General features: G+C 41.2%; 1 protein-coding gene across 1 annotated transcript in view; it reads left to right on the top strand.

The window, feature by feature from the left end:
• AFG2A (AFG2 AAA ATPase homolog A) overlaps positions 1 to 25,767 on the top strand; it is a 161,396-nt gene that overhangs the window by 24,661 nt on the left and 110,968 nt on the right. Inside the window, 4 exon segments of the mRNA XM_066547909.1 lie at positions 333 to 542; positions 11,751 to 11,804; positions 12,171 to 12,250; positions 23,914 to 24,040. Coding sequence (XP_066404006.1) covers positions 333 to 542; positions 11,751 to 11,804; positions 12,171 to 12,250; positions 23,914 to 24,040 — 471 coding nt within the window.

Here is a 25,767-nt window from a genome sequence, read left to right on the forward strand (position 1 = left end):
TTGAAGTGAATGGGAGTGGATGGTGACCAGAGGAAGAGCAGGCTGGGAGGATGTGGAGAAAAGTCTCAGGCTTGTTGACTGCCATGTAGGAAGAGGTGTGGCAGGTTTTAGGTCTGTCTGATTTTTTGGTAGGACATAACACATGCCTTTATGTATTCCTGACAAGCCTGTCTTGTGCTTCTTGTTTAATAAAGGCTTTTTGAAGAAGTGACTCATTGAAAACAACTTCATTAAAGAACCAGTACACATTCTACAGAGCATTTTTGTTTTGTTTACTTTTTTAATAGTTCTGCTCCATGGCCTGAATTCAGCACAAATGCTCTGTTCTGCAGGTATCTTGGTCAGACATAGGAGGACTAGAAGATGTCAAGCTGAAGTTGAAGCAAGCAGTGGAATGGCCTCTCAAACATCCAGAGTCCTTCATCCGAATGGGGATCCAGCCTCCCAAGGGCGTCCTGCTTTACGGACCTCCTGGGTGCTCAAAAACCATGATAGCAAAAGCTTTGGCTCATGAAAGTGGCCTCAACTTCTTGGCAGTGAAGGTAGGCCATTCACACTCACATTTTCTTAACTCCTCCATAACAACTGATGGTTTACCACTTTCCAGTGTTGAAATCCAGTGGCTCATAGTGTTTCTGTTCCCTGTATATGCTCCTGCTAACGCCTTGTGAATATCATGTAAGTTTGTGTTTTCTTGTATGCTGTTAAAAGAATTGTTATTTATTTTGTCATAGCACAGATATGGGATGGATGGGTAAGCTGTGGAGTGAGGTCTTAAATATTGGCATTGTCTAAAGTCTTTCCAGAAGTGGCAACAATATTTATACTGCAATTAAAGCAATGTAAATGAAAGGTGACTCTGGATAGTGGATAGCTGCTGTTACTGTAGTAATTACTTGCATGCATGGAAATGTCATCTAATCTCTTACATTCCTTTTCATTCCTCAGGAAGGTCACTTTCTTTATCTCACTGTTCGTGTTTCATTACAGATTTTTTTCTTGTCCTATTTGCCTTTTTTCCTGGGGAAATAGTTCTACTTCCATCAGTTTTCAGAAAGCTTGAAAAATCAGTTATATCTTGAATACTCTTGTATAAATAGGATATTCTCTCAGCGTTAAGGAACACTTAGTATAGAAAAATTTTGGATTTCGTTGCCTATGAATCAGTGTAATTGATCACTGTGGGTTGTATGGAAAACACATGAATGGAAGTTATTTAATAATAATACTGAGCTTGACTGCATAGGAAAGAAAAAAAAAAGATAGCAGAGTGATTCCACATGGGGTAGTCTTGCAGCTGTGTCAGAATGTTAATGAAGTGCAAGAAAAAACATTTGTTTAAGTATTTTGAAAGTATCTCCTCCTCAGCAGTAAGATCACGTCCCCTTCTCTGTTGACCATCTCTTGACTCACAAAGCCTCCTGTGTTAGTTTGCACACAGCTTCCTCCTCCTCCCGTCCTTTCAGGCACGCTGTGGATCCTCTCTGGGAGCAGAGGCAGTTGTGTTGACCCTGAAGCCAGCAGCCCTTCTCTGCCCGGGCTCCCTGGGATTACAGGCAGCCCTCTGGGTCACAGTCACATCAACAAGGGCAGCCTTGGAAACCTCAGCCCTTAAGAAACACTACCTTTACTGCCTCTTCCATAAACACAAAGTAGTTCTTTGTGCTCCAGAGTTACTGGTAAACAAGGTAACCTTTTCCTCTGCCTCTGCTTAAAAGAAAACATTCCTCTTTGTCTCACCCTAAGCACTGGTGCCTGGGAGGGTGGGGGAAGAAGGTAGCAGTCTGGAAAAAAGAAAATCAGTTGAAAATGGGTGTTGTTGCTGTCTTGTATCCCTCAATCATGGCACCATCAGATAGTTTTACTGATGCAGTTAATTGTCTGAGAGTGAAGGGTGGCTCATGTTGACCAGGAGGTATCCAAAGCTGCAGTGTACAGTAATGCAGCGTTTTTCCATGGTGCAGTTCTGCACGTGCAACATTGCCCATCATTGACAAGCTGCACAAGTGTCTGGCTCTAGGCAATTGCCTGTGATTCCCAGTTGGTTTAAATCCCCTGGCCTGGAATTGGTCAAATATTCAATGTACAGATGTTTCAAGAAGCACATCTCTGGAGCATGTCCAACCTTGGACATGTTGACTCCAGGAAGGGAACATAGACCACTTTCTCTAACTTCACATTTGTTTCCTGGACAGAAAAAGGCAACATCTATCATGTACTAAATGTGTTAAACATCGTCTGTAGCACTTTTTCAAGCGCAACAGGCATGAATTAATTTCCACTGCAAGTGTTCCTGCAATAAATCCGAAGATGAGTATGTGGGGTTTTGGTTTGTTTTGTTGGGGTGTTTTTGAGAGGGGATTTTTCTTTTCTTGCTTATAGCCCTATTAATTTTCCCCTTCTCTACATTATGTCTTGGATATCCATCCCTGGAACCGACATCAGGCATTTTGAAACAAAAGTGCAATTCTTGATGATTTACTTTTCAGACTTGCATTTTCCTTCCATTCTCTCTGGAGTAAGTAATTCTGTTGAAAAGTGTCTGCTGTACAGCTTGTAGGATACTCTTTTGGGATAGTGCAGAGGGCAGAGGTTCTTGGGCCCTTCTGGAGCAGGGGCTGCAGGCAGGAGGCACAGCTCTGGATGCTGCCTCTCCCTTTGGCTGTGGAGCCTGAGAGGAGATGGGTTCTGTCACATGCAGTGCTTGCTTGGTTCGGTGATTTTTGGAAGGCTGGACCTATTGTGTCTGCACAGTGCATTTAAGAGCCACGAGCACAGTAAGTCCCAGCTCCCTCCCATCAGTGCTGGATGTGCTGTCCTTGTCTGAGCTGGCTGTCCTGCTTCAGTGCAGCAGGTATTGCCCCAGCCTGCCTCCAGGCAGGCTTTGTTTGCCAGATGTGTCTGTGCAGTTTGGACAGCTGACTGTTCAGTGAGACGTTTCAGCTGGGTTGTGAGCAAACTGTTCAAATGCGACCTTTCCATCTGTCTTGGGCATGGGGAGCTGTCGCAAGGCAGCCTCTGGCCCATGTCTGACTGGCCTCTCGTGGGGTTTGGGAGATGGGCTGAGTCTCCATGTCATTTCTGGGCAGAGGAGCTGAAGAAAATAACGTGATAACAGATGTTTGACCTTGCATCCTGTTCTCTCCTGAAATCTATTGTGAGGTTTGAATGGTTAGTGTTACAATGAATGTAGCCTTTTTGTAAACATGCTCTTTGATACTTTGCCAAAAACTTTTTATAGCTGTTTTTACACCAAGATTGGTGACCTTTTGCTTTTCCAGAGCAAAGCAGCTTGTTGGTTGGTTTGTTTTACAAAGCAATCTTGCATATAATTCCTAGGGGGAATAGTTTATTTTTGTTCCTTCTCTAGACTTTCTTTGTCTCTAATACAATGTATCTGCTAAATTTACTGGTAGGGGAGGTTGTCAGCTACTTTCCAGGGGATGGCTCTTCCTGCTCCTTCCTGCCAACCCCTTTTTCTAAATCTCTTGTAGCATTGAGGCTTTTCAGGGTTTTAGTGGTCATCTGGATTATTCCCCCCTCCAAATTTCTATTACAGAAAAGGCAACTGAATTGTTCTCAGCTGCTTGGAGATTTTTCCATGTTTTGCACTCATGGATACAAGTGAGTGTAAGACTGCGCGAAGGAATGGATTAGGATAATTTTTTCATTCTGCAGGATTGAACATCAGTCTTGACTTATCAACAGCTTTTGATCTGACTGACTGCTTGTTTCAGTCAGCCTTCTCTGCACTTTGTCTTTCACAATCTTCTTGTGCTTGTACCAAAGTTTTTAATTTTCTTCTGAAATGTGTTTTAAGCATTTTTTGTGCTAGTAAGAAAAACCCCTTATATTCAGTTATTGGACCTATCCTGTATGAATATGATGGGGATATAATTTTCAGCTTCTGCCAGGCTGATGATACCTTGCTGTTATATACAACCTGTCTCTCTGACATTTTTGCTTTATATGTCATCTAGCTTTCTGAAACTGAGCATGAAGGAAATGAAATCCTTTGTCACTGTATTCCCTCGTTTGACTATTTATGTCGTAGGTATTTCTGTGGACTGTTTTGACAGTTCCTGCACTTAGGATCAGTTTTGACTAGCTGGTTTTTTTGAGCTATATTTTTGTGAGACCACTAGGATTTTTGTGGTGATATTATATTTTTGGAAGAAACTCGCCTGGCTTGCTCTATGGCATAGATAATTTTTATGCATTTGTCTTGCATCTTAGTTTATTTAGACATGTTACGACTGCCCTCTTGGATTTTAATTTTTTTTTAAATTTTAATTTTAGGAAATCCTGTGTCATTGTGTTGTGCTAAGAATCAAATTACTATTACTTTTCCTTACGTATTTTCTGTGGTTTTTCTGGGAAGCAGTTTGCAGAGAGTCTGGGTGGAATCCTTTCCCCCCTCCTATTATTGTGCTATTTAAGTCATTAGCTTTACTACCAAATAGAAAAACCATTGAGCTTTTTTTGGTTTTAACTTATTTCAGAATGAACACTGGAGTCTGCTCTTAAGATGTCAGGCTGGGAGGTACCATCAGGATACCCATCCAGATAAATTCTATCACCCACTGTGTTGGTCTGATCCATGGGGAATTGGAGTTCTGTTTTCTGTCCAACAAGCAGATTACCTGAGTTTATAAGATATATAGCAAGAAAAATTATCTAACTTCTCTATGCTTGTGCAGGTTTCAGAAACATCGTTTTTCCTCTTGATGCTTAGTGCTTTTTAACGTTTGTCTGTTTAAAATCAAAAGTAAGGCCAAGCCTCACTTAGGGGTAGTGACAAAAACCAGTTTAAATTTTAAAAAATTAAATGCCTTGCAGTTCAGCTAAGCGAGGCACAGTAATTTTTGTAAACAGGGTGAAGCAATACTTGAAAAATCCCCACCACACAACACAAAGAAAACCAAATCCACCTGTGACAGTAAGGAGTATTTAAGGATGTCAGCACTGAGCAAACCACTGGTACAGATGATGTGAGCTATACTGTTCTTAAACTTGAATTTGAAACATTCGTTAGGAGATCCAACTACAGTGTGATTTTTTTAAAAAAAGACAAAATATTCCTGACCTTTTATTTGCTGTTACTTAAGAGCTTGGGCTGAAGCAATCTTTTCTTTTTGAAATGAGCAGTAATTACAAAAATATACAGAGTTCCCAGGGCTGTGACTTCACCTTGGCTTGGTTTGGCTTCCTGTATCACCCAGGGGATGCTTTTGTACCACTCCCCGTGCTTGACATGTGCTTAAGCTTAGTTTGTCATCTGGGTCAATTATGTCCAAATATTTTCCAATTCAAGTTTCCTCTGCTTTTCCCTTCAGCTCTTGGCTGTGGCAGCTCCCACAGATTAATGAGGCTTGGAAAGGTCGACTGCTTTGCTTTGTGAAGAGCTGTCACTGAGTTTTGGGGAGATAGCTTAGTCTTTTGATGGGGATTTCAGTGAGCAGAAGCCTGTAAGTAGTTTAAAAGCAAGGCATTTAAGATGAAAAATGCAGAGGCCTTGTGGCTTTATGAGAAATTTGGCAAACATTTGATAAAATTTCTAAAAGGATCCACAGTAACACATTTATGACAACTTGATAGTTAATTAGCAGATAGTAAAAATAACTCTGTTTGAAGAATTGGACATTTTTTACTAGGGATAACCAGTTGAGATACTTTGATGAGCTCTTTTAATCCTGAAGCTTTCTGCATATTGTACTCCACTAAAAAGCATTCATCCATTCTTACCATAACCTTACGAAAAGTGAAGATGCAGGCAGAAAATGGTTAAATATAATCCCTGTCTCTTTGTCCCTTCTCAATTACCTTGCAAATTTATTTTTTATTAGGACTTTGTTTCTTTCTCTCTCTTCAAGTTACCAGTGGAGGAATGGAGTATTGCTGGAGGTGTGAAGTCTCAGCAAATAGGTTTTGCAGCAGGGGTGGCTCATTTTGTGTGGTTTTGCTGTGTGATTTTTGATCCTGCATGGATCCTGCCCTGATGATGCCAGAGGCACTCCAAAGGCACTGGTGCATGCAGTGAGTGTAATTCAATGTTTCCAGTCAGCTCATTCTGCAGTGCAAATCCTGGCTTCTGTTTTATGTAAAGAAGCTTCAGAAGATTGTCACTGGAGTTTGCTGGTCAAGACAAATGGCAAACAAGTGGACACTGCGGCATGGCAATAAAGAAAACTGGATATTATAGTTGCCTTTGCAGTCTTACCATGGTGCTTATAGCAACTTCACTGCAGGGATTGGGGATAAAAAGGTTTTGCCAGTTTGCTCCCTTACATACTTTGGAGCCCACAAACACCTGCTGAAATTGAAGTTTTTCAAACCCCAGACAGGTGTCAACAAGTTTTTAATGTCCTCTGGAATGCAGGGCAGAGGGAAAGGAAGTGATTAAAAGGTGCATGGTGCTCAGCCTGGGGTTTCCATGTGCTGAGAAGCTGGGAGTGATGCAGGTGAAATTTTGAAGCAGCCCTGGAAGAGAAGAAGCAGGCTTTATTCTTAACAAGCAAATAGAATGCCTTTTCTGAGCAAATATTTTTCTATGCAGTGTAACCAATTACCAAATCACACACGTACAGCCTTTGCCTTAGAAAGAGCCTTACTGTTAAAATAAAGGAAGTTTCAGAGTTGATCTTGTTAACTCGCTTCCCTGCAGCCACCCTGAGTCATTGCTGCTTTGGTTGACTGTGGGAGGGATGGAATAGCCTTTTGCCATGAAGATTACAGTGCCAAAGGACTCAATAACTAATTTCTGAGTCTCTTCAGTGTTGTTAGAGTAGAGCATAAGGCTGAGAGAATTGAGATTGTTCAATCTGGAGAAGAGAAGGCTTAGTAGTGACCTAATTGTGGCCTTCCAGAACCCAAACAGAGCCTACAAGAAAGATGGAGACTTTTTCCAAGAGCATGATTCCAAGAGCAAGATAAAGGAGCATGATTTTAGAGGTGATTTAGATTAGATAGATTAGGAAAAATTCTTTACTGTGAGGATGGTGAGGCAGTGGCACAGGTTGCCCAAAGAAATTGTGGATTACCCATCCCTGGGTAATGGATGGGGATTACCCATCCCTGGGTAATGGGTGTGGATTACCCATCCCTGGGTAATGGGTGTGGATTACCCATCCCTGGGTAATGGATGTGGATTACCCATCCCTGGGTAATGGATGGGGATTACCCATCCCTGGATGAGGCTCTGAGCAACGTGGCCTGGCCCATAGCAGGGAGCTAAATGATCTTTAAGGACTCTTCCAACCTGGGCCATTCTGTGCTTCCATGACTCTATCTCACCTTCAGTGTCCAAACTGGAAAGAATTAAAAAAATATGCTGGTTTTAATTCTATGAGGGGTACATTGCTGGGGTGGGATCAAGCTTTGCTCCTCTGAGCTGGCTGTCTAAGCTTCTCCTGCAGTCTTATCTTAAGAGAAATTAGCACATGGCACCTGAGAGGTGAACATCTGTCTGCCCAAATCAGTTAATGTGAATGTCTAATTCAGATGGCAGTGTGTGACTGTGGGCACTGGACGTTGCCCTAGGAGCACAGTGTGAATGTTTGAAAAAGAATTTTGGCACCTCTGTCCTTTTTTTTTTTTGTTCTTTTCTGAGATTCACAATACAGAGCTCAGTTTCTAGAGACCTCATTTGAAATTAGATATTAATTATGACTGATACTTTAATGTCTGATCATTTCTGCTTTGAATATGCCAAAGAAGGAATTGTGCATTATCTTGTAGTAATAATCTAGAGCAGAAATATATTGGATGTGATATAAACTTTCTAGTTGGCTCTTTAGGACATGGGAATTGTACGCTGTGGCTAGCACAGTTTCATGTGTCTGTGTAAGAGCCCAGAACCTGTATGTGAGGTTATCTGGGTATTTCTGAAGAGTCTAGACTGAGCTGTGTGCTGGAGACATCTGGAGCTGTGCCCATGTGACTCAGAAAGCTTAAGTGCATTACTTGCCTGATTGTCAAAAGAGGGAAAAAGAAAACATGTAAGAGAAATCACTGACTCAATTTCCTACCCAAGTGGTGGAGAAAATCTGCAAGTGGTCTTAAGCCCTGCTCAGAAAAATGGCTGATACTCTTTAACTTGAGGGGTAGCAGATGTCCCTCTTGCAGTTTAAAAACGCTTTGAGAACTTCTGTCAAAACCACGTGTGCACAAGCTTATCTCATGCTGCTGCGTGTATACAAGGGTTTTATCTTCCGTGCAGTTAACCTTTGAGAGTTAATTCTGATAATATTTTAAATGCAAGAAATGTTGGTTTTTTATTAAAATAAAATATAAATTAAAATTCATCCAATCCAGACCATAAGCAGGTAGAAGGTTTCATGATGCACGGGGATATATCATGTAAGTGGGGATGGAATAGTCTTTAGGCAGAGCATGCCTGGAAGCTCTGTCTACTTTGAGGCTGAGTAAAGAAACCTCAGCAGTATCCAGTGGGCCTGAATTGGCAGATTTTTTACTGTCAGTCTGGACTCCAGCTCACAAATGCTTATATGCATGGCTAAGCTACAACTACTTCTGCCAATTTTCTGCTCCAAATCTTTTGCTGGTTTGGGAGTCCCTGTGCAAATGTCCACAAGAAACAGGTTTTATTTCTTCATGTCTGCTTGTATGGAAGATGACTTGTTGCAGATGAGAGCAGAGCTGTGCAGCATTAAACTGGCCCATTTTTTACTAGCACCTCTTGGTCAGTCTATCAACAGCTATAAAAAGCTCTTAAAAAGAATCCATATGCTCACCCCTTGGCCAGAAATTATCTTTTAACAAATGTCAGCTAAGTCAAGCTCTTGTCATTTGATTTTTAAAGCATTTAGAAAAGCACTGAAAAATAAAATAAAAAAAACCCTCCTGGTATTTTTTTAGTGGCCTCCAAAGTCTGCTAAAGGTGAGCTTTGTGAAAATGAGAAGCTGTATCACCTGCCAGCAGGTGACTTTGTGGTGGCCTGCAGACTGCCTGTCCTGCAGATTTGTTTTCCAAGTAAGAGCTGCCATCAATCTGAGCTAAAGGACAGCACAGGTGCAGACAGGGTAAGGCAAAGGCTCAGCTCAGGTGGGACCAGAGCTCACCCAGCTCATTTGCTACCTCCAGCTGCTTTGAACATTTCTAGTTTTTGTGTTGTGGTTTTCAGTGTTTGCATGGTTGAATTGTACAGCAATTCCTCCTCTTCTGTGTGTGCTTTGTCTTGCTTTGGAGCCTTTTCTTTTCTTGCCATGGACAATAAGGATTCTGAGCTGCTCGCAGTAAAAAACGTGACACTCAAATGGAGTTCTGCTATCCCTCATGAAGGGTGAACTAGGAGACTTTCAAACAAATTTTCATGAAAATTCTCCACAAAGAGGCACAGCTCATTAACATATAGTGGTGTTTCACCTGGAGTTGCTATTTGATGAAGAGAAAAATGGAGAAAAACTTCATGTCGAACCTTACAGCAAAAAGTTACATTCAAAATAATTCTCTTTGAAACATTTTAAATGGTATTTATTGCTTTGATGTTGCCTTCATCATATTTTAATGCTTAATTAAAAATAAAACAACAAGCATCTGAAATTACGTTGTACCTTAAAGCTCAAATAGGGTAGTTTTGGGGTTTTTTTTGCTGAGACAAAAGAAAATGTCAGGCTGTTTGATGTTGGGTCACAGGAGAGGAGCACACCGTTGGCATGGATTTGTGTGGTGTTGGTTTCCATGGGAATACTGATGTGAATGAAGATTACTTCTGGGAATAAGGGCATGAAAGGGAAGCTCCACAGGCTCCAAGGAAAAGTTAGTGAGAGAAATCTATAATTGTGGGTAGAGTCTGCAGTGGTTTCTCATTGTGACAGAGAGCTGGATGGAAAGAGAGGACTCTGCTCTCATTCCTTAAGGATTTGTCAGGGCTGCGCTATCGGATTCCTCATCTGCCCTGAACGTGATGAAGGACGAGGGCCCAGAGCAGCTGGGCTGTCTCTGAGCTGCAGTCTGGCCCTCACTGACTGCTCCACGCTCCTCATGGGTGATGTCAGTAGCAGCAAAAGGCTTTGTGCTTCTCTCTCTCACCTTGTTTTTTGTGCTTCTCTTCTCACCTTGTTTTTCCCTTCTGTCTGTCCTGCGTTCCTCAGTTTTGTGTGTGAATAATTCTGTTTCCACACAGGTACCCACCAGACTCCAATTTTGCAGTCATTGGAGGACTCCAGGTGCCACTTTAGCTGCCACAGCAGTTGCTTTAAGAAAGAAAACAATGCTAATTGTATAATTTACCTTTCCTACAGGCAAGGCACACACTGCTGGCCCTATCAACTCTTACAGTGTAGCTTTGGCCTGGGTGATGCTCTAGGTCTGGCTGCTGCACTCACCTGGCCCTTTGGATAAAGGACAACTCTTTGAAAAGAAAGAAATAAAAATTGTGTCTGTGCCTGGATCCTTTGCTGATATCAGATAACTTGTGCTTTGCTTTTCAGAGGATATTATTTTTTACCCCTACATGAGCACAGGTGTTTTCCAGTGCCAAGGTAAAGTCAGTGCATTAACTGTTACTGCAGGAATGAAAATGAGCATGGAGAGGGGAGCCTGCAAAAACCAGTGTGCTGCATTTTTAGAGTGATGTATCTCTGTTCCACCAACCTGGGAACAAAGTCCAGATGGTCCCATTCAAAGAGGGCTTGTAACAGAGGCTCTGTCATTGCCAGTGCATAAATGTGTGTCTGCCACACATTCTTAATTGTGACATACCTGCTGTTAAAGCTGCCCTGTGCTCTGGGCTGAGTGTTACCTGAAGGCACCCACAGCTGGGAGGAGGTGGTTCAGCTTTCTGACTGTGAGGGATGTTGTTTCTTCTGGGGGAATTACAAGGGACACCTGTTGTTGCCTGGAAAATAGATTGGAGCCACTGGCTCTTTTCGTTCAGGGCAGCAGATAATGATCCTTGTTTGTGGCTGCAGGTCAATGCTGATGCAAACCAGACTGAAGTCAATGAGTCATTACCAATCCCAGGAGAAGCTGAGGCCCATTAGGAAGCATTATTTAAGCAGCCTATCCTACAGGATACAGCAGAACAGAAAATACTCTGAGAATCTGCCATTGTTTTACTTTTTAGAATTGTAAGTACTTGTTCAAGACTGGAATGCTGACCCTGTGGTCTCCAGTCTGTTCCTGCTGGACAGGGCTGTGAGGATAAACAGGCACCAGAGCAGCTGGCACTCATAATCCTGCTTGGCAGCCTCAGCAGAGCAGCAGGAATGTGCATGAGCTCAGACACTGAACAGCTCCCTTGCTAGGGATGGGTTTCAGGTGTGCTGCTGTGGAGCTTCTTGCTTCACCTGCAGCGTGTCAGGCTCAAACAAGTGCTGTTAAACGTTGGTTTAAGTCACTGCTGTGATGCTTGGTTGGGCAGGATGCAGGTTGAGAGTGCAAGTAAATGCTTTGCTGTGATTTGTCCTTCTGGCTCCTTTGCAGCCCCTTGGTGTGCTGTTGTTGAGCACTTTTAAGGCCCTCACAGCATTTGTTTTTGTGGTTAATTCCATTTCTCATTAAGGTACTGGCAAAGTATCAGGATGAGAGGACTAACCAACATGCACAGGTACTAAAATAAATGGAGAAACCCTCTAACTCTACCAAGCCCTGTAAAAATGCACCCATAGGACTTAAAAATGACAAAATCTCAGAATTTTTTATTACAGAGCGTGACCAGTGTAGCACTGGCAGACTGTAGTCATTTTGTATACAAATGTATCATGCTTTTGAATTTTCTGTTTTTCAGGGGCCTGAGTTGATGAACAAATACGTTGGTGAGTCTGAACGAGCAGTGAGAGAGGTGAGAAAGGGCAGGCTGTGGATAACATTAGATACAAAGCTTCCTTGGCTTTCAAATTCTTCTCTGCTTATGAGGTTACCATTAAACTTTCTGAAAAACTCCTTCTGGTGTAAGCTTAAAAAAAAAAAGAAGAAAATGAAGCAGCAGGGATATTTAGCTTTTTCCTGCATTGATACATGTTGAATTTGGGATCCTGTTGCAGCTTTTACTACTCTTTAAAAAAAATATTTTTTAAAGTAGAAACAACCCAGGACAAGACAGGCTGATGTCTGTTATGTAAAACTCTTGAGGTGTGCAGGGGGTGATAGTGTACTGTAAATGCTTCCTTCCCTTAAAGCTGGGTATTTCATTGTTGTTTTTTTGTAGATCTTCAGGAAAGCCAGAGCAGTGTCTCCTTCAATTCTCTTCTTTGATGAAATAGATGCCTTGGCAGTTGAAAGGGGAAAGTAAGTAATCCTGTTACAAAAACAACAGACATTATTTCCTGATAAATGATTCTTACACCGTACAGTCACAGATTTATTTACCTTTCTAGGATTATATTATTAATATCTTCATTCTTTATACAGAAGGGTAATGTGTGACTTTTACTCAAGCCTATTTAACTTGGCATAAACAGGTAAGCTGATGGAGTTCCTCCTTTCTCATCTCATTAGCAGGAATGAATCTACTGGTTCTCATGCTCTTTGGCTCTTTTCTGTGGTTTTGCCTTTTATTTCCAGTAACTTAACTCCTTTTTTTTTCCCAGGGTTGTTGCCCTGGCCCAATTTGCTGTCTCCATCAAGCAAATAGTAGGATCGTAAGCTATATAACACAAATTTCCAAGGAGAATACTCATAAAACTAAATTTACACCTATGTTTAAATGTTTTGCCAGACTGGGAAAAAGTTCATTAAAAGATTTGGGAACACTTGTGTCCTTTCATGTGTGACATTAAGAAGGGATTATTGTGCAAACAGTTAATAGTATTTTTGTTAATATCCTGCTTTGTGGTTGTTCCAAGAGATGTTTAGCTTATGTCTGAAGTAGAATTATTGTAGTTTTTAGTTGCCACTACAACATTTAAGATTTGACAGGCTCTGTAAGTGGACTTTCTTGGGGGATACCTCATTATAAATGTAACTGCTACTTGCTGTTGCAATAAATACTTTTATCCTGTTTTATTATGCATGAAAAGCTGCCAAATAGGTGCATTAGAAAGTATTTGTCCTGTTTGAAGGCACAACAAAACTGCAATGTTTTTCTGAGAGAAAAGCTCCCTTAACATCCCTCCAGGTTCTTTTGTATTGCAAGAAGGAAAACAGGAAAGGATAACAGGTGGCATTTTGATGTTTTGGTGACACAAATAAATTGTGTCACAGGAGGTGGCATCACATGTAGCATAGAGCTGCCCTGTGAAGCTGCTAAGAAATAAACATTCTTACTGTTGAAAATGCAAAATCTGATTGAAGATGTTTTCCTCAAAGTCCTTCTCATGTGCAAGGCATGCAGCTGTGAAATTTGTGATCTTCCTAGAAGAGCTATGCACTGAAGCAACAGAGAAATTGCAAAATTGTTTGCTTGAATCAAGCCAGTGGAGGGGAAAAAAATAACACCCCCTGCTGCAATTGTTAATGTGTTTAGCTTCCAGAACCAGCACTTCATCAAGATCAAACCTCCAAACCTCTTGGAAGGTTAAGCCATAATAAATTTTAAACAGTTTTTTCACACAGTGCCCTGGAGGTAGCGAGTTTGTTTGCTTGTTTGTTTGCTTTTTTAGGGATAAACAACCTGATTTTTCCTTACCTGGGACTGTCTGTGGGGGGTAGTAGGCCTGGCACAGCTTGCTGAAGAATGTGGTGTGACCTGCTGCAGTGGTGTTGTTCTGGAGACATCTGGTTTTGGAGCTTTAAAAAGAACAGGGCGGGACACACAAATATTTCATTGTCAAATCTGAACCAGATGGGAGGTAAAATATGTAGCAGAGTTCTCATAAAATTCATCTGAAATTAAATGGTGTAGGAAACCAGACAAGGCACTTATTAGAAATGGCCCTTTTTTACAGGCTGACTTTGCACAGTAGGAATTTGCAAATGCACTGGAGATGCTAACGATTTGTGGCCTCTGGAGATCCATTTCCTGTACTATTACTGACTGTGCTGAAGTTTTCAAGGAAACACCTGTTTATATTGTCTCCCCGTTCCCTCTGTTGGCTGAATTAGTTTTGCCTTGGCAGTGAGGAACACTCTGTGTTACAGCTTTGTGAGAGTTTAAATCCTTGATAGGATGCTGTGGGCTTTGTGCAGAATGTGCTACATTCCATATCTCCTGGGTAGGCAGCCTCTCCTGATCCCACCAGGGTATGCCCAGAAGTCCAGAGAATCTGAAACTGTTAAGCTGTGGGAGTAATTTTATGTATAATTCTGATCAGAAATGTAGATGTGAGATAACATTAGGTAAATAACTTAATGCTTCTGTTCTTCAAAGCACCCTGCCAAGTATTCATTAACCCATTATTTAGATTTGACTAAAACTTGTGGTTGTTTTGCTCCCAGCCTTCTGCTGAGATCACTAAACAATCCCTTCTCAGCAGCAGGGGCATTTGAACGAATAGATTTTGTAATTAAATGAGTGTAGAGGCAGACAAAGGAAGCTAAGGAATTTTCTTGTTTGGGCAAAGGAGTTATTCATGATAACTCCTTTGCATCAGGTAGTGGATTCTGTCACTGCACAAGCCATTATGCAAACACTGTGGCTGCACTCAGTTATGCCACAGTGTTTTATTTATGACACATTCCCAAGCCATAATTCATTCCATAATTGAAATACATTTAACATGCTACCTCTGCAACTGTCTCGTGTAGCAGTGTTGTTATACAAAATCTATTTGTGTGTGTTTATTAGTTAGAGCTAAAAATACTTTGAAGTCAGCAAAAATTATAGTAATTGCCATTGTTTATTGTCAAAATGTTTTGTTTGGGAAAGATTATTTCTTATCCAGCCTGCTTAGAAGTTCCATATGGTTTATTGATGTGAACAAAGCTCCTGGATTTTTTCATTGTCTGCCCACACCCTCCCTAGTTTGCTTGTAGTGGACACACTAATACATATTGATCAAGGAATTAAGAATGTGGGCAACTGGATACATACCAGTTTTAAAGACAGTTTATGAAAATATAGTCCTGCAGCCCTGAAGAAAAATTGTTCAAAATAAGGAGCAATTGCTTGAGATAAAAATCTGATTATCCTTGATGCAAGAAGAGAGAGTGATTCTGAATGGTCTTGAGTTTCCAGTGTGGTAGTGAAGACGTCAAGATACTTTGAGCTGTGTTCACTTCTGCATTTTGTTCTGTTACTCTGAGCTTCTAATGCTCGTGGAGGATTTTTCCATCTCTTTCTGATTTATGTTGAGATGTTAGAGTAAGTTTAGAGAGAACTGAAAATGAGAAATTAGTGGCTCAGTGGCCTGACTGTAGAGAAAAAGGGAGGCATTCACCATGACTGTTTCTAAAGAAAAAGTTATAAACCTGCAGCAGAAAAGATGGTAGAAAGTTAGAGGTTTAAGGTTTGAAGAGGAGAAATGATAGAGAAAGAAAAAACTTCTTCAGTCATGCACCAGGAGGTGTGAACCATGAGATGCACGGTGATGAGCCTTTTCCTCTGCTTTGTGGTTCTAATTAGCAGCTGCTTGCACAAGCAGATGATGACTTTTTCTTTTCTTTCCCCATACTTTTGAAAGATGCTGTTATGACTTTTTGTAGGACAGATTGCACTGAAGCAGGACTGGTCCAGATACACAAAGTTTGCCTTGAAGTAATCCCATGCCTGCACAAAGCTTGGGAGACTTTACAAATTATACAGCTGCTGAGAGTTATGGGTGTTTGTTACCCTCAGTATCCTGACCATGTAAAACCTAATTTTTCTGGCCATTAGGGGTTGCCAAGAGGGAAATGGCTTGGTAATTAGACTTGAAAGTGATGAATGAACTTGGGTCTGTGTAAATGCAGTGCAGACAGTCTGTTTGCTGAACTTCAGAAATCTCCGTGCTTTGGAAATGGGACATTGTTTATGTAAGTAGGATTTTTAGGATTTTTCAGCAAGAGACATCCTTTTCTTGTTTTCAGAAGCAAAGCATTTCCCCTTTAACTGCAAGTCTCTACAATGTAGGATGGGAAATGCTGCAGACTGCTGTGAAAGGCACTGATAAATGCTATTTTCCAAGGGGAAGAAAAAAAAAAGGCAGACAAGGGACAAAATCAGTACTTTGCATTTGACATGTGGAGGCCAAAAGTTGGTAGATGAATATTGCTAACCTTTTTAGAGGATAGAAGTGACAAAGTGAAGGGACTTTGGTACCAATCCCCTAAAACCACAGCATGATGATGCTTTTTTTTGGGAAAATATGTTATCCTGTATGGTGGGGGAAGGATGGATAGATAGATAGATAGATAGATAGATAGATAGATAGATAGATAGATAGATAGATAGATAGATAGATAGATTCCTAAGCCACGATTTAAAATAGTCAGAACCACTGAAAGACACGCTGTTTTCACTTTAGGTATTAAAATCTTTGTAGTCTCAAGTTCTGAGGCTCTTGGGCTTTTAGAAGAACCTGTGAGGAACAGCAGCTTCTCTTCTCTAATGTACCACCTCTGCCTTAAACAGGGATAGTGATAAATCTTCTCTTTTTAAACCAAGATATCTTTCTGGGATATTTTAGCTCATATTTATTTATCCTCTGCCCTTGAACTTGTCATTGTATTTTAGTGCCTGTGCAGATTCCCTGATGCAATGGGCAGTGTATGTCACTGAAGGAGCTCAGTGTGTTGCATCCAGTAATGAAACCACAGGCTGAATTCTGTGGGGATGCAGCAAAAGGGAGAAGTTTTTGGCAGAAATCCACCTTGTACAGGCTAAATAGCAGTACTGAAGCTGGAGGAAGTATTGTCCCCCTGATATTTCTCATGCAAAGCCAGAAGAACATGAACAAAGCATACCTGGAAGATAGGGAGTTTCCCCCTGCCATGGTTGTTATGAGGGACCCAGTTCTTGTTCAGCTCAGACAAAGAACTTTGTGTTTCTGGCCTCTGTTGGCACTGGTGTCCCAGAACTGGGCGACATCAGCTTATTCCCTGCAAAATCTGAGCCATGTTTGCACATGATGGAGAATTGAAGCATTCAAAACTTTCGTGACTGCTGTATGAATTCTTTAAAGTTTTGCAATTTGGTCTCCAAACAAATACTGTCTGGGGAAAAAAGCTGCATGCCTAGTGCCAGCTTTTTACTTTAGGCCTAGCAAGGACTGGTGAAAGAAGAAAGTTTTGAAACATTTTTATTTTACAGTAAAGCTTGTAATTGGATTTGGAAGAGCAGTTCTAACAAATTACTCATAGCTGATGTGTGCATACAGCAAATGTCTGCAGTCCCTTTAATTTTAAGGTAATCTTGTTAGTGCTTTTGGCTATCAAGAATCGTTTATCATAATGTGATTTTGAATCTGTGTTTCTTCCTTTTTGTTTACAGACCCCAATAATTTCTAACTTCCCAACCTACATTATAACTTGGGTATTTGAAGTCAATAGAGACTTTCATTAACATCAGTGAAAGCAGGACTGGATCCATATCCCCTTTTCTTGAAGTCATCATTTTAATGATAGGCAGGAGGAATGTAATTGTAACTAAAATTTATGAACAGTGAACCTATTATACATAAATATTGTTGTAATGAAATTAAATCCAGTCTAGTTAGTTCCTTCTAGGTCTCAAATACTTACAGCCTAAACTGTGCTTGCTTGCCTGGCAGACGTGATTGATTACAGATTTAAACTTGATTAACTTCCAGGAATGCACAGAGGAGAAATGCTGAGAAAAACAGAATGAAAGGAAGTGGGAAATATACTATGCATCAGGTGTGTGCTTGGTTTGGGATTGTTTTTTTATTTTGTTTCATTGCTTTTTTTTTAAGGCAACATCAGTGTTAGCAGAATAGGAGAACTCATGATGTTAGCATCCTTCCTGTCAGCCAGGCAGTGCCTGGGCAAGCTGCAGGTGTGGGCTAATGCCAGTCTTCCGTGGATGTGCATCTGGAATTACCTCCAAGCAGATGGAAATGGTGATGGATCACCACCTAGGCACTCAAGCATTTGGAGATGTGCTTGGGGAAAGCCCTCTGGAAGAAAGCCTGTTGATTCCAGACCTGTCTCAAGCTGGCTGCTTTCCTCCTTTTCTCTCTTTTTGCTGTGTTTCATTTTTCTGGGCCTACTTCATTAACTTTTGGAAGCTGCAATAATGAGACTTTTAGGTGAGTGGAAGAGGCTGCTTACACAACCGTGAAGGACAATTAGGCTGTGTCTGCAGCTGCCTGCAGGCCATTTGTTTCATAGTCACCTGCTGACAGCTGAGCACTGTTTCCTGTTTTCACAAAGCTCATCATCTTTTTAGGAAAGCTTACTTGCAAGCTGGAGACCACTCAAGGGGTACTTGGAATTCTTTTATTTTTCTATGCTCTTCTAATGCCTTGCAAACCAAATTACATGAACTGCATTTAATTGGTGAATCGACAGTTGGCAAAACATCATTTTGGTACGGAGGTGACAATGCAGATAAATATTCTACCCAGATTGAATTTCCCAGACTTTGCTTAGGTTTCCTCTGGGTATTTTTCTTCTGTGGTACTTGAATTTTGTGCTTGAGAAGACAGGGAAGATATGAAACAATATGGTGGGTAGTAGTTGATACAGTTGGTGCATACAGGATCCAACAGCATCTAATTGTAAGGTGCTGATGGAGGGAAGGATTTAGGATCATCTTCTTGCAGGGTTTTCCTGATCTCCTGATCACACAGGCAGGAAAGTTCCCTCCCATAGGGAATTTTTCTTGTCTGAGGACTGAAGGGGCTTGTGTACTCGTGTGTTTTGCGGTTTGTTTTTTTTTTTTTTCAATGAATACTGAAGCCTTAAGTGACAATATTTAAGATTTCCATGCTGCATATTGTTCTTAGGCTTTTTAACAACATCCAAGCCTGTAGTATCTGTAGTGGTCTTAATAATGATTGTTGAAGTTGTACCATTCACAGAAATAAGTTTGGCCCAGTGTTTTAATATTGAACAAGCCTGCTTTTCCTGACTGGCATGCCAGTGTCCATTCTGCTGGACAAAATGCCCCAATGATGGAATTTTTGCACAAAATCTAATATCAGGGACCATCCTGCAGTTATTGTCTTTCTGGTAATGCTATTGGAGTAGAGAATTTTTTATTTTTCAAGTGCTGAGGAAAACCTTAACCTGCCAGAGGCGTGTTTCAGCCGAGTTGGTGAGGGAGAGCGGTAGAAGCGTGTGACAGTTAATTAGGATGGCGGCAGCCGGATGGAAAAGCCGGGCTTGGCAGGTGCTCCTTGCTGACAGGTTCCCCCTGAGCAGCCCCCACACAAATGTCAGACTCAATAAAAATCCTTCAGGCTGTGCGAGTGGGAGTCTTCTGGCAGGGCGCTTCTGTATTTCAGGAACCTTTTCTGTATTTCAGGAACCTTTTACCTCTGTAGTTCACAGAGAGGTGGAGAGTCCTGCCAGCAGGGTCTATTTCAACCTGTTCACATTTTTTTGATCCCGAGTGTTTTGTCATGTCAATGAGTTTTACATTTGTTTTGATAGGAAATTATTTCCAGAGGTTTCAGTGAAAGGGTTATTTGAGATGATACCACGTCCACAAGTATTTTTAAAACCTATAAATTTTGATTGTGATTGCGATTCTTTTGTTTGAGGGGGAAAAATAATAAAGCCAGGTTTTATCCATGTGTAAATCTTGCCTGATGGGATGCTTTGGAGGGGAAGGTGGGCTGGACTCCCTTGTCACAAAACCTGCCTTGTAGATTTCAGCTTTGTGGGGATTAATCCATCTGCAGTAATTTATCCTGGATACTTCTCCTGAGGTCAGTCTCTGACCTCGCAGCTCTGCCTGAGGTAGGGTCAGCTGTGCAGGAGAGGGGTCCTCCCAGACTTCCTCCTGCTTTTGCACCCTCACAGTTGCTGTGATATTAACAGCTCTCAAAATGTTACTGTGTCAAGATTTCCTGCATTTCCACACCTACAGTTTAGCAGAGTAATTAAATTAAGGTCCTGATTCTAAAGCCAGGGTGTTTTGACAAGCTTCAGTGCCGTTGAAGTCAATGGTAGAATGGAGAGTCACTTGTTCTCCTTTATGAGATTTAAGTGGTGGTGGAGACTTAAATACATTTTTCAGTGAAAATGACATCTGGTGTTGGGAAGGCAGTGAAATGAGTATTTTTTCAGAAGTGCTCTAGATGGTCAGATGATGCAAATGTATGTTTGCTTTAGTTCACAGTGGTGATGCTTACCAAATTTCATCTTGGGGTGAAACCGCAGTGACTGCATTCTCAGACTGCTTTTAGTTTTCAAATATTAAAAAATCTGTTAGAAAAAGGGTGGGGAGGGGGAAAGGAAATTAAATAAGTAAAATGTACAAAACAAGAAGTTGCTGTCAAAAAAATGCCTAGAGCAGGAAGGGTAACATTTAAATGTGATTTCATACATCTGGTTATGTCTGGAAACAAAATCTTCTTGGCTTGAAGATCTGTATAAGCTAGTGAACTGTATGTACTCCTTGGTGCAGTGATAGGATCGGGCTGTGGTTGCTTTTATATCCCCTGGAAGAAGTATGAAAGTAGTTTAAGGTGTCCAGGGGGAAATTTCAGTGCCCACTGATACATGAATCCAGCTGGCTTGAATGGTCATTGGATATAGCCAGAGGAGATAGAAATAAAAGCTGTGGAGGGCCCTCTCCTGCTATATTGATTTTGGAGCTGGTGCTCCTGATCCATCAGGACAAAGGCAGAATTAATTCAGATTAATTGTGAGTCTTTGGTAAACTGTAGAATACATGGTTTATTCTGCCAAAATATGTATTTGGAATGCCTTTAGCCAAAGTAAAATACCAAGAACAGGTTTGTCTTTCATATTCAGTGTGGATAGTCTTACCTGACAGGCTTCAGCAATCTTCTCTGGTGGTCAAGCTGAGTGCCTGTGCAGGAGTGCACACGTGCTGTGTCTGAGACTGGTGGGACACTTGCAGGATTAGCTGGAATACCACATAGAGGAGAATTTCTGTCTCTAACTGCTGTAATGACCTTCTCTACCTTTAAAAACTTCATCGAGGACTGGAAATAAAGTGTGGTTGGCAAAAAATTAAAACAACACATAGCCTAATGTATTTCATTACAGCAGCACCAACAGCTCTCAGGCAGGCTCCTCTTTGCTCACACATTTTTTATTTCAGAGGTATTTCTGGTTGGGGCACAGCTCCTGGTGCACACAGCCGTGCACACACACATGGCCCTGCATGGATTATGTGAGGGGCTTAGCTCTGGCTGCCTGGATTTGCAGGCAGCGTGTTGACAGGAAATGAGTTTGTACCAGGACGTGCCTTTGGAGGACCATTTCCAGGCAGTTGTGAGGATGACATCAACGTGTGGAGGTCAGCTGGAGGCAGGGGAGGGGGGCCATGGCAGCCCCTTGGCTGGAGGTTGGTTTTGGCAGTGCCTCTGTGGGACTGGAGGGTTAATCATGGCTTGTTGGCAGCCTTAATGAACGTTGCCCGTGTTCATTTGGAAGCCTGCTGGGAAAGCATGGCAGAATGGAAAATCACATCCTTGCCTGTCACCCCTGGACAGCCCCAGAGCTGTCGGAGCTCACCGTGGCTCTGAGGCAGCTCCCAGCAGCTGGGGAAGAGATCTCTCCCTGTGCCTGCCTGCCTGGGATTTTTATAGGGTGTCCTGTTCTGCCAAATGCTAATTTATTGTAGGCGGTGCTGAAATGGTGGGATAGCTTAATGAACTATGTAAATAAAAGCACTGACATCAGAAATCCGTGGTGTCATAGGAACCGGGCGCTTCTTCACTTCATACTGATTTTGTTATTGATATTTTTTGCATGCGTGGACCTTAAAATAGTTTAATTCACTTTTAAGTGGTAATAATAAACCCCTAATAATGTCCTGCTATTGTTTGAGCTGTGTTATACCATGAGTGATTGCCTAACTGCAGTTTTTCTGATGATGCCCTAATTGCATGGAAGTCTTTGCAAAGTGCATTTCCCTGTGGGGATTTTCCTTAGAATAAACACTTTAATGTGTTGTGGGTTTTAGGTTTTTTTTTTTTTTTTTAAGTCAGAAGCTTGTAAGGGAAATGTTTATATTGGGGGAAGATGTAATATCCGTTCTAGCCACCTTTCTCTAAATTTTTCTTTCTTTTTTTTTAAGGAAACAAAGTTTAGCATCTCCTCCAAAGTCTTCTAGCTTCAGATCATCTCAAATAACATTAACATTTTTGTCCCAGTTTTACAATTATTTTTACTTTTGCTCAGCATTTTCTTTTGCTCAGTCTGTTGGGTATAAAGTGGAGTAAAATTGAAACTCATGCAAGATGGGAGGCCTGGATCCCTACTGAGACTAGCTAATGTTACAAAGTTGATTTTAATTTCCTTTAAGCTGTGTGTCTTTCCAAAAGCATTTGCTATCCATGTCCAACACCTGAAGTGTTTTATCACACTCAGCCCCTCTATAAGTCAGTGGGACTCTGACCCATGGGTACATTAGAAATACTCAAATATGGCTGGGGAATTTCCAGTGTGGCTGCAGAAACTCCAGAATCTGACAACCAGGTAACCCAAGTCCCTTCTCTAATATCTCTTAGCAACCTAAATATTTTACTCTCTTAGCCAACATTTATTATGGCTCCTTTAAGATGTTTTCCAGACTGGGTGTGATAAGTTCACTGTTGTGCTCTGGAAAATTGCAGAACTAGTTGTAGGATAGGAAAGTTAGGGGATTTATTTGGAGCTGTACAACAGTGATGGAGCCATTACTGTTGCTTTGGCTCTGGGACATCACTGTGGTGGCAGTGCTGCAGCAATGTATATGTATAATAACTGTAAAACTGTATTTGTGCACTCTGTCTAGAAATAATTGGAGCACTTATATTTTAGTATATTTAATATTTTTATTTTTTGGAAAATTAAAACAGGATGATCGTATGGCACTCATGTGCATGTAGGTGCCTGTTTATCTGTCTAAGCCTTAAATAGAACTTTTGGAAAAGGACTTTGAAAAATTTGAGATTAAAAAATTATCTCGATCCTGGTCTTGTTTTAAGTATCAGACTTCTTTTTGCTTCTTAGTTTATAGGGATCCAGAAGAACTGGAGAGATTCATTTTTTTTTTTAATTGTATTGAAAAGAGCCTATTTAAGGGTAGAGAAGTAAAACCTTCCCCTGTGCAGCAGAAGAGGAAGAATAGCCCTGGAAGAGCAGTCCCATTGGTGAAGGATGATGGAGGTGTGTGCCTGCCATCCACAGGGGAAGGCTGTGTGGAAAACAGCGAGGTTTTGGTGTGTGCCAAGAGAAAGATTCCCAGTTTCTGGCAAAGGAGGACAAAGCTCACATTTTTGGTACAATCTCCTGCTGCTGTCCCTAGCCTGCTTCAGTTTCCCTGCCCCTTCTCAGCAGAGGGAATACTTTATGCTTGTCTACTTAGGTTTTTCATATATTGGTGATTTTAAAATTGAAGTTTTCAGTTTTTTTAGTGTTGGGTTTTTTCCCTGGTATCTGGAAAGCAAACTGAGTTAAAGGATTGACAATGCAATTATGAGGCAGTTGGTCAACACTCAATTTATTCTCACATGATGGAGAGAATATAAAAATGTAGAGCAATTCTGCAAAACACATAACTGCCTCATTTTTTTATGCTGCATAAGGTGGTGTAAGCTCTCACTTGGATGGTGCTAAAAAAATAGGTTTGTCTGACTAGTAAAGAAGCTGTTTGAATTCAGTTTTCTTAAAAATGTTTATTCCAGATACCCACATTGTGCTAAATTCTTTACAACCTCCATAGCAGGGCAATAAGTTAAAAAAAAAAAAACCACCCCAAATCTCAGTTGCTTTGCTGAATACCAAGATAACCTATGGAACTCAAATTCTCTGATTTGGTTTTACTCACTTCTTACCACTGTTTCTGTTTCAGAGGGTGAAGGCGAAAATAAATATTGTATCTTTTCCTTTCTCCTATTTCTAGGAAGGCAAGGATAATGCTTTGACATTTTATTTTTTCTGTAAATCAGCTCTTCAGGTGCTGGGAATGTAGCAGACCGTGTCTTGGCTCAGTTGCTGACGGAAATGGATGGGATAGAACAGCTGAAGGACGTGACAATCCTGGCAGCTACAAACAGACCAGACATGATAGACAAGGTACAAATAGATGCACTGTTTATATCCTGTTCCTCCTGAAAACACCAGATTTTGGTATAGTTCCATCCTCTTCCTCTCCAAACTGCTGTCTGATCTACTTAATGATGAAGAGTAGAAGTTTGGAAATGAAGACAAGGCAGAGCAATGGTTCATGTTCCTCACTTTTTTCCCCTCTCTACAGAATTTTTAACAGAAAAAAAAAAGTTTTATGGTAGCCTTAAATATCTGTTTCCTAGAAGAAGCTTTCCTTAAGCCAAGCTCATTGAACTAGTGCAGCAACATTTCTGTCAAAGTGCTGCTGTGGTTTTTGCTTCTGTTGTGTTTGTTTATGCAAGAGTTTGCTGGAGTTTGTTGGTTTCATTAGTTACTTCCTTTCAAGGATTAAGTGTCTCAGCAATTCAGTTACCAACTGTAAACAGGGAAATTTCTCCTCAAATCCCACGACAGCTCTGCTGGTGTGACAAGAACATTTCAAGTTTGTAAAATCTGGAGGGTTGTAACACTTACTGCAGAAAGCATCCAAGCACAAACCCAACCCAGCAGCCCTCTAGAAAATCCACTTTAAAACAGCTTACCACTGTGGTGTCTTCTCACAGCTAAGTGCAGTAGATGGATCAGTCTGAAGTGATTTCCTTTAAGATATGATTTCTAGTGTTGGTAAGATTCTTTATTCCACAGCTTTTTGCCTTCACAACATTATTGAATTTGATGACACGTTAATGAATTAAGTTTATCTTTTTTAGAGTTTCTTATAAGTTTCTTCAATCTCACATTCTAAGCTGTTTATGGAATAGTCTTTTCTGTTTTCCTTGGAGCATTCAGACATAAAATACATGTGAAATGTCTGTGTTTAAGATATGGTTTGTATGCACATGAAGTCTTGAGAAACAACTTGCATTTTGGCTGCAGAACACAGCCTCTTCCCTTCTGAACTGAAGGAAGCCACACAGCTGATGAAGACCTGACAAATGCTTCCTCAGAGCTTACTTGTACATTTAGCTGTGAACCTGCCGTGGCAAAGCAGAGCTAGCAAAGAGTTTTCAGTAAATGGTAATAAAACTCATCAGTGAAAAGTGTGCTTGTACAAGATTGAAACTTTCAAGATTTCACTTTTGTCAAATTGATTTGTGCACGCACACAGTTTATGGTAATTGGGGGTGGGGCTGTGGCCAAGCCTCACCCCTCATTGGCTACAGCTGTGAGCAGCAGGTGAGCAGCATTGAAGGTAAGGAGTGCCCAGGGGCACTGAGCAAGCACCAAAGGGAGCAGAGGGCACACAGGTGCAGGGCATCAACAGGAGGGGATCAAAGGCTGGGCTGAAGGACAAGAAGGGCAGATCCTTGCAGCCTTCTGGAGCAGTGTGGTGTTACTCTGTGTGGGCTGAAGCCTTCTGATACTCTATGGTGACACTCTATGTATTGTGGCCATTTCAGCTGTGATGTGTGCTGTGACAGGTTTGGAGGTTTTTTTGGTAAGTGTTTTTTGGGGTAAGACTAAGCTGAATTTGAAAGCATTCTGGTTGTTGAACAGCAGGGAAATTTCTATTGGTGGCAGTTCAACATGCTACTGTGTTGTCTCCATCACCATGTGGAAGTTGAATTCTGTGTCCTTCTCCCTTTTGCTGGATTTCTCCTGGGCACATGGTGAACACTGGTTTCGCATATATTAGGTTTTATTTGAAATACTGGCAATATTGGAACAGAGCTACCATGAGTTAAGGGTGCCAC

The sequence above is a fragment of the Molothrus aeneus genome, chromosome 4, assembly GCF_037042795.1.
Source record: "Molothrus aeneus isolate 106 chromosome 4, BPBGC_Maene_1.0, whole genome shotgun sequence".
Lineage (NCBI taxonomy): Eukaryota > Metazoa > Chordata > Aves > Passeriformes > Icteridae > Molothrus > Molothrus aeneus.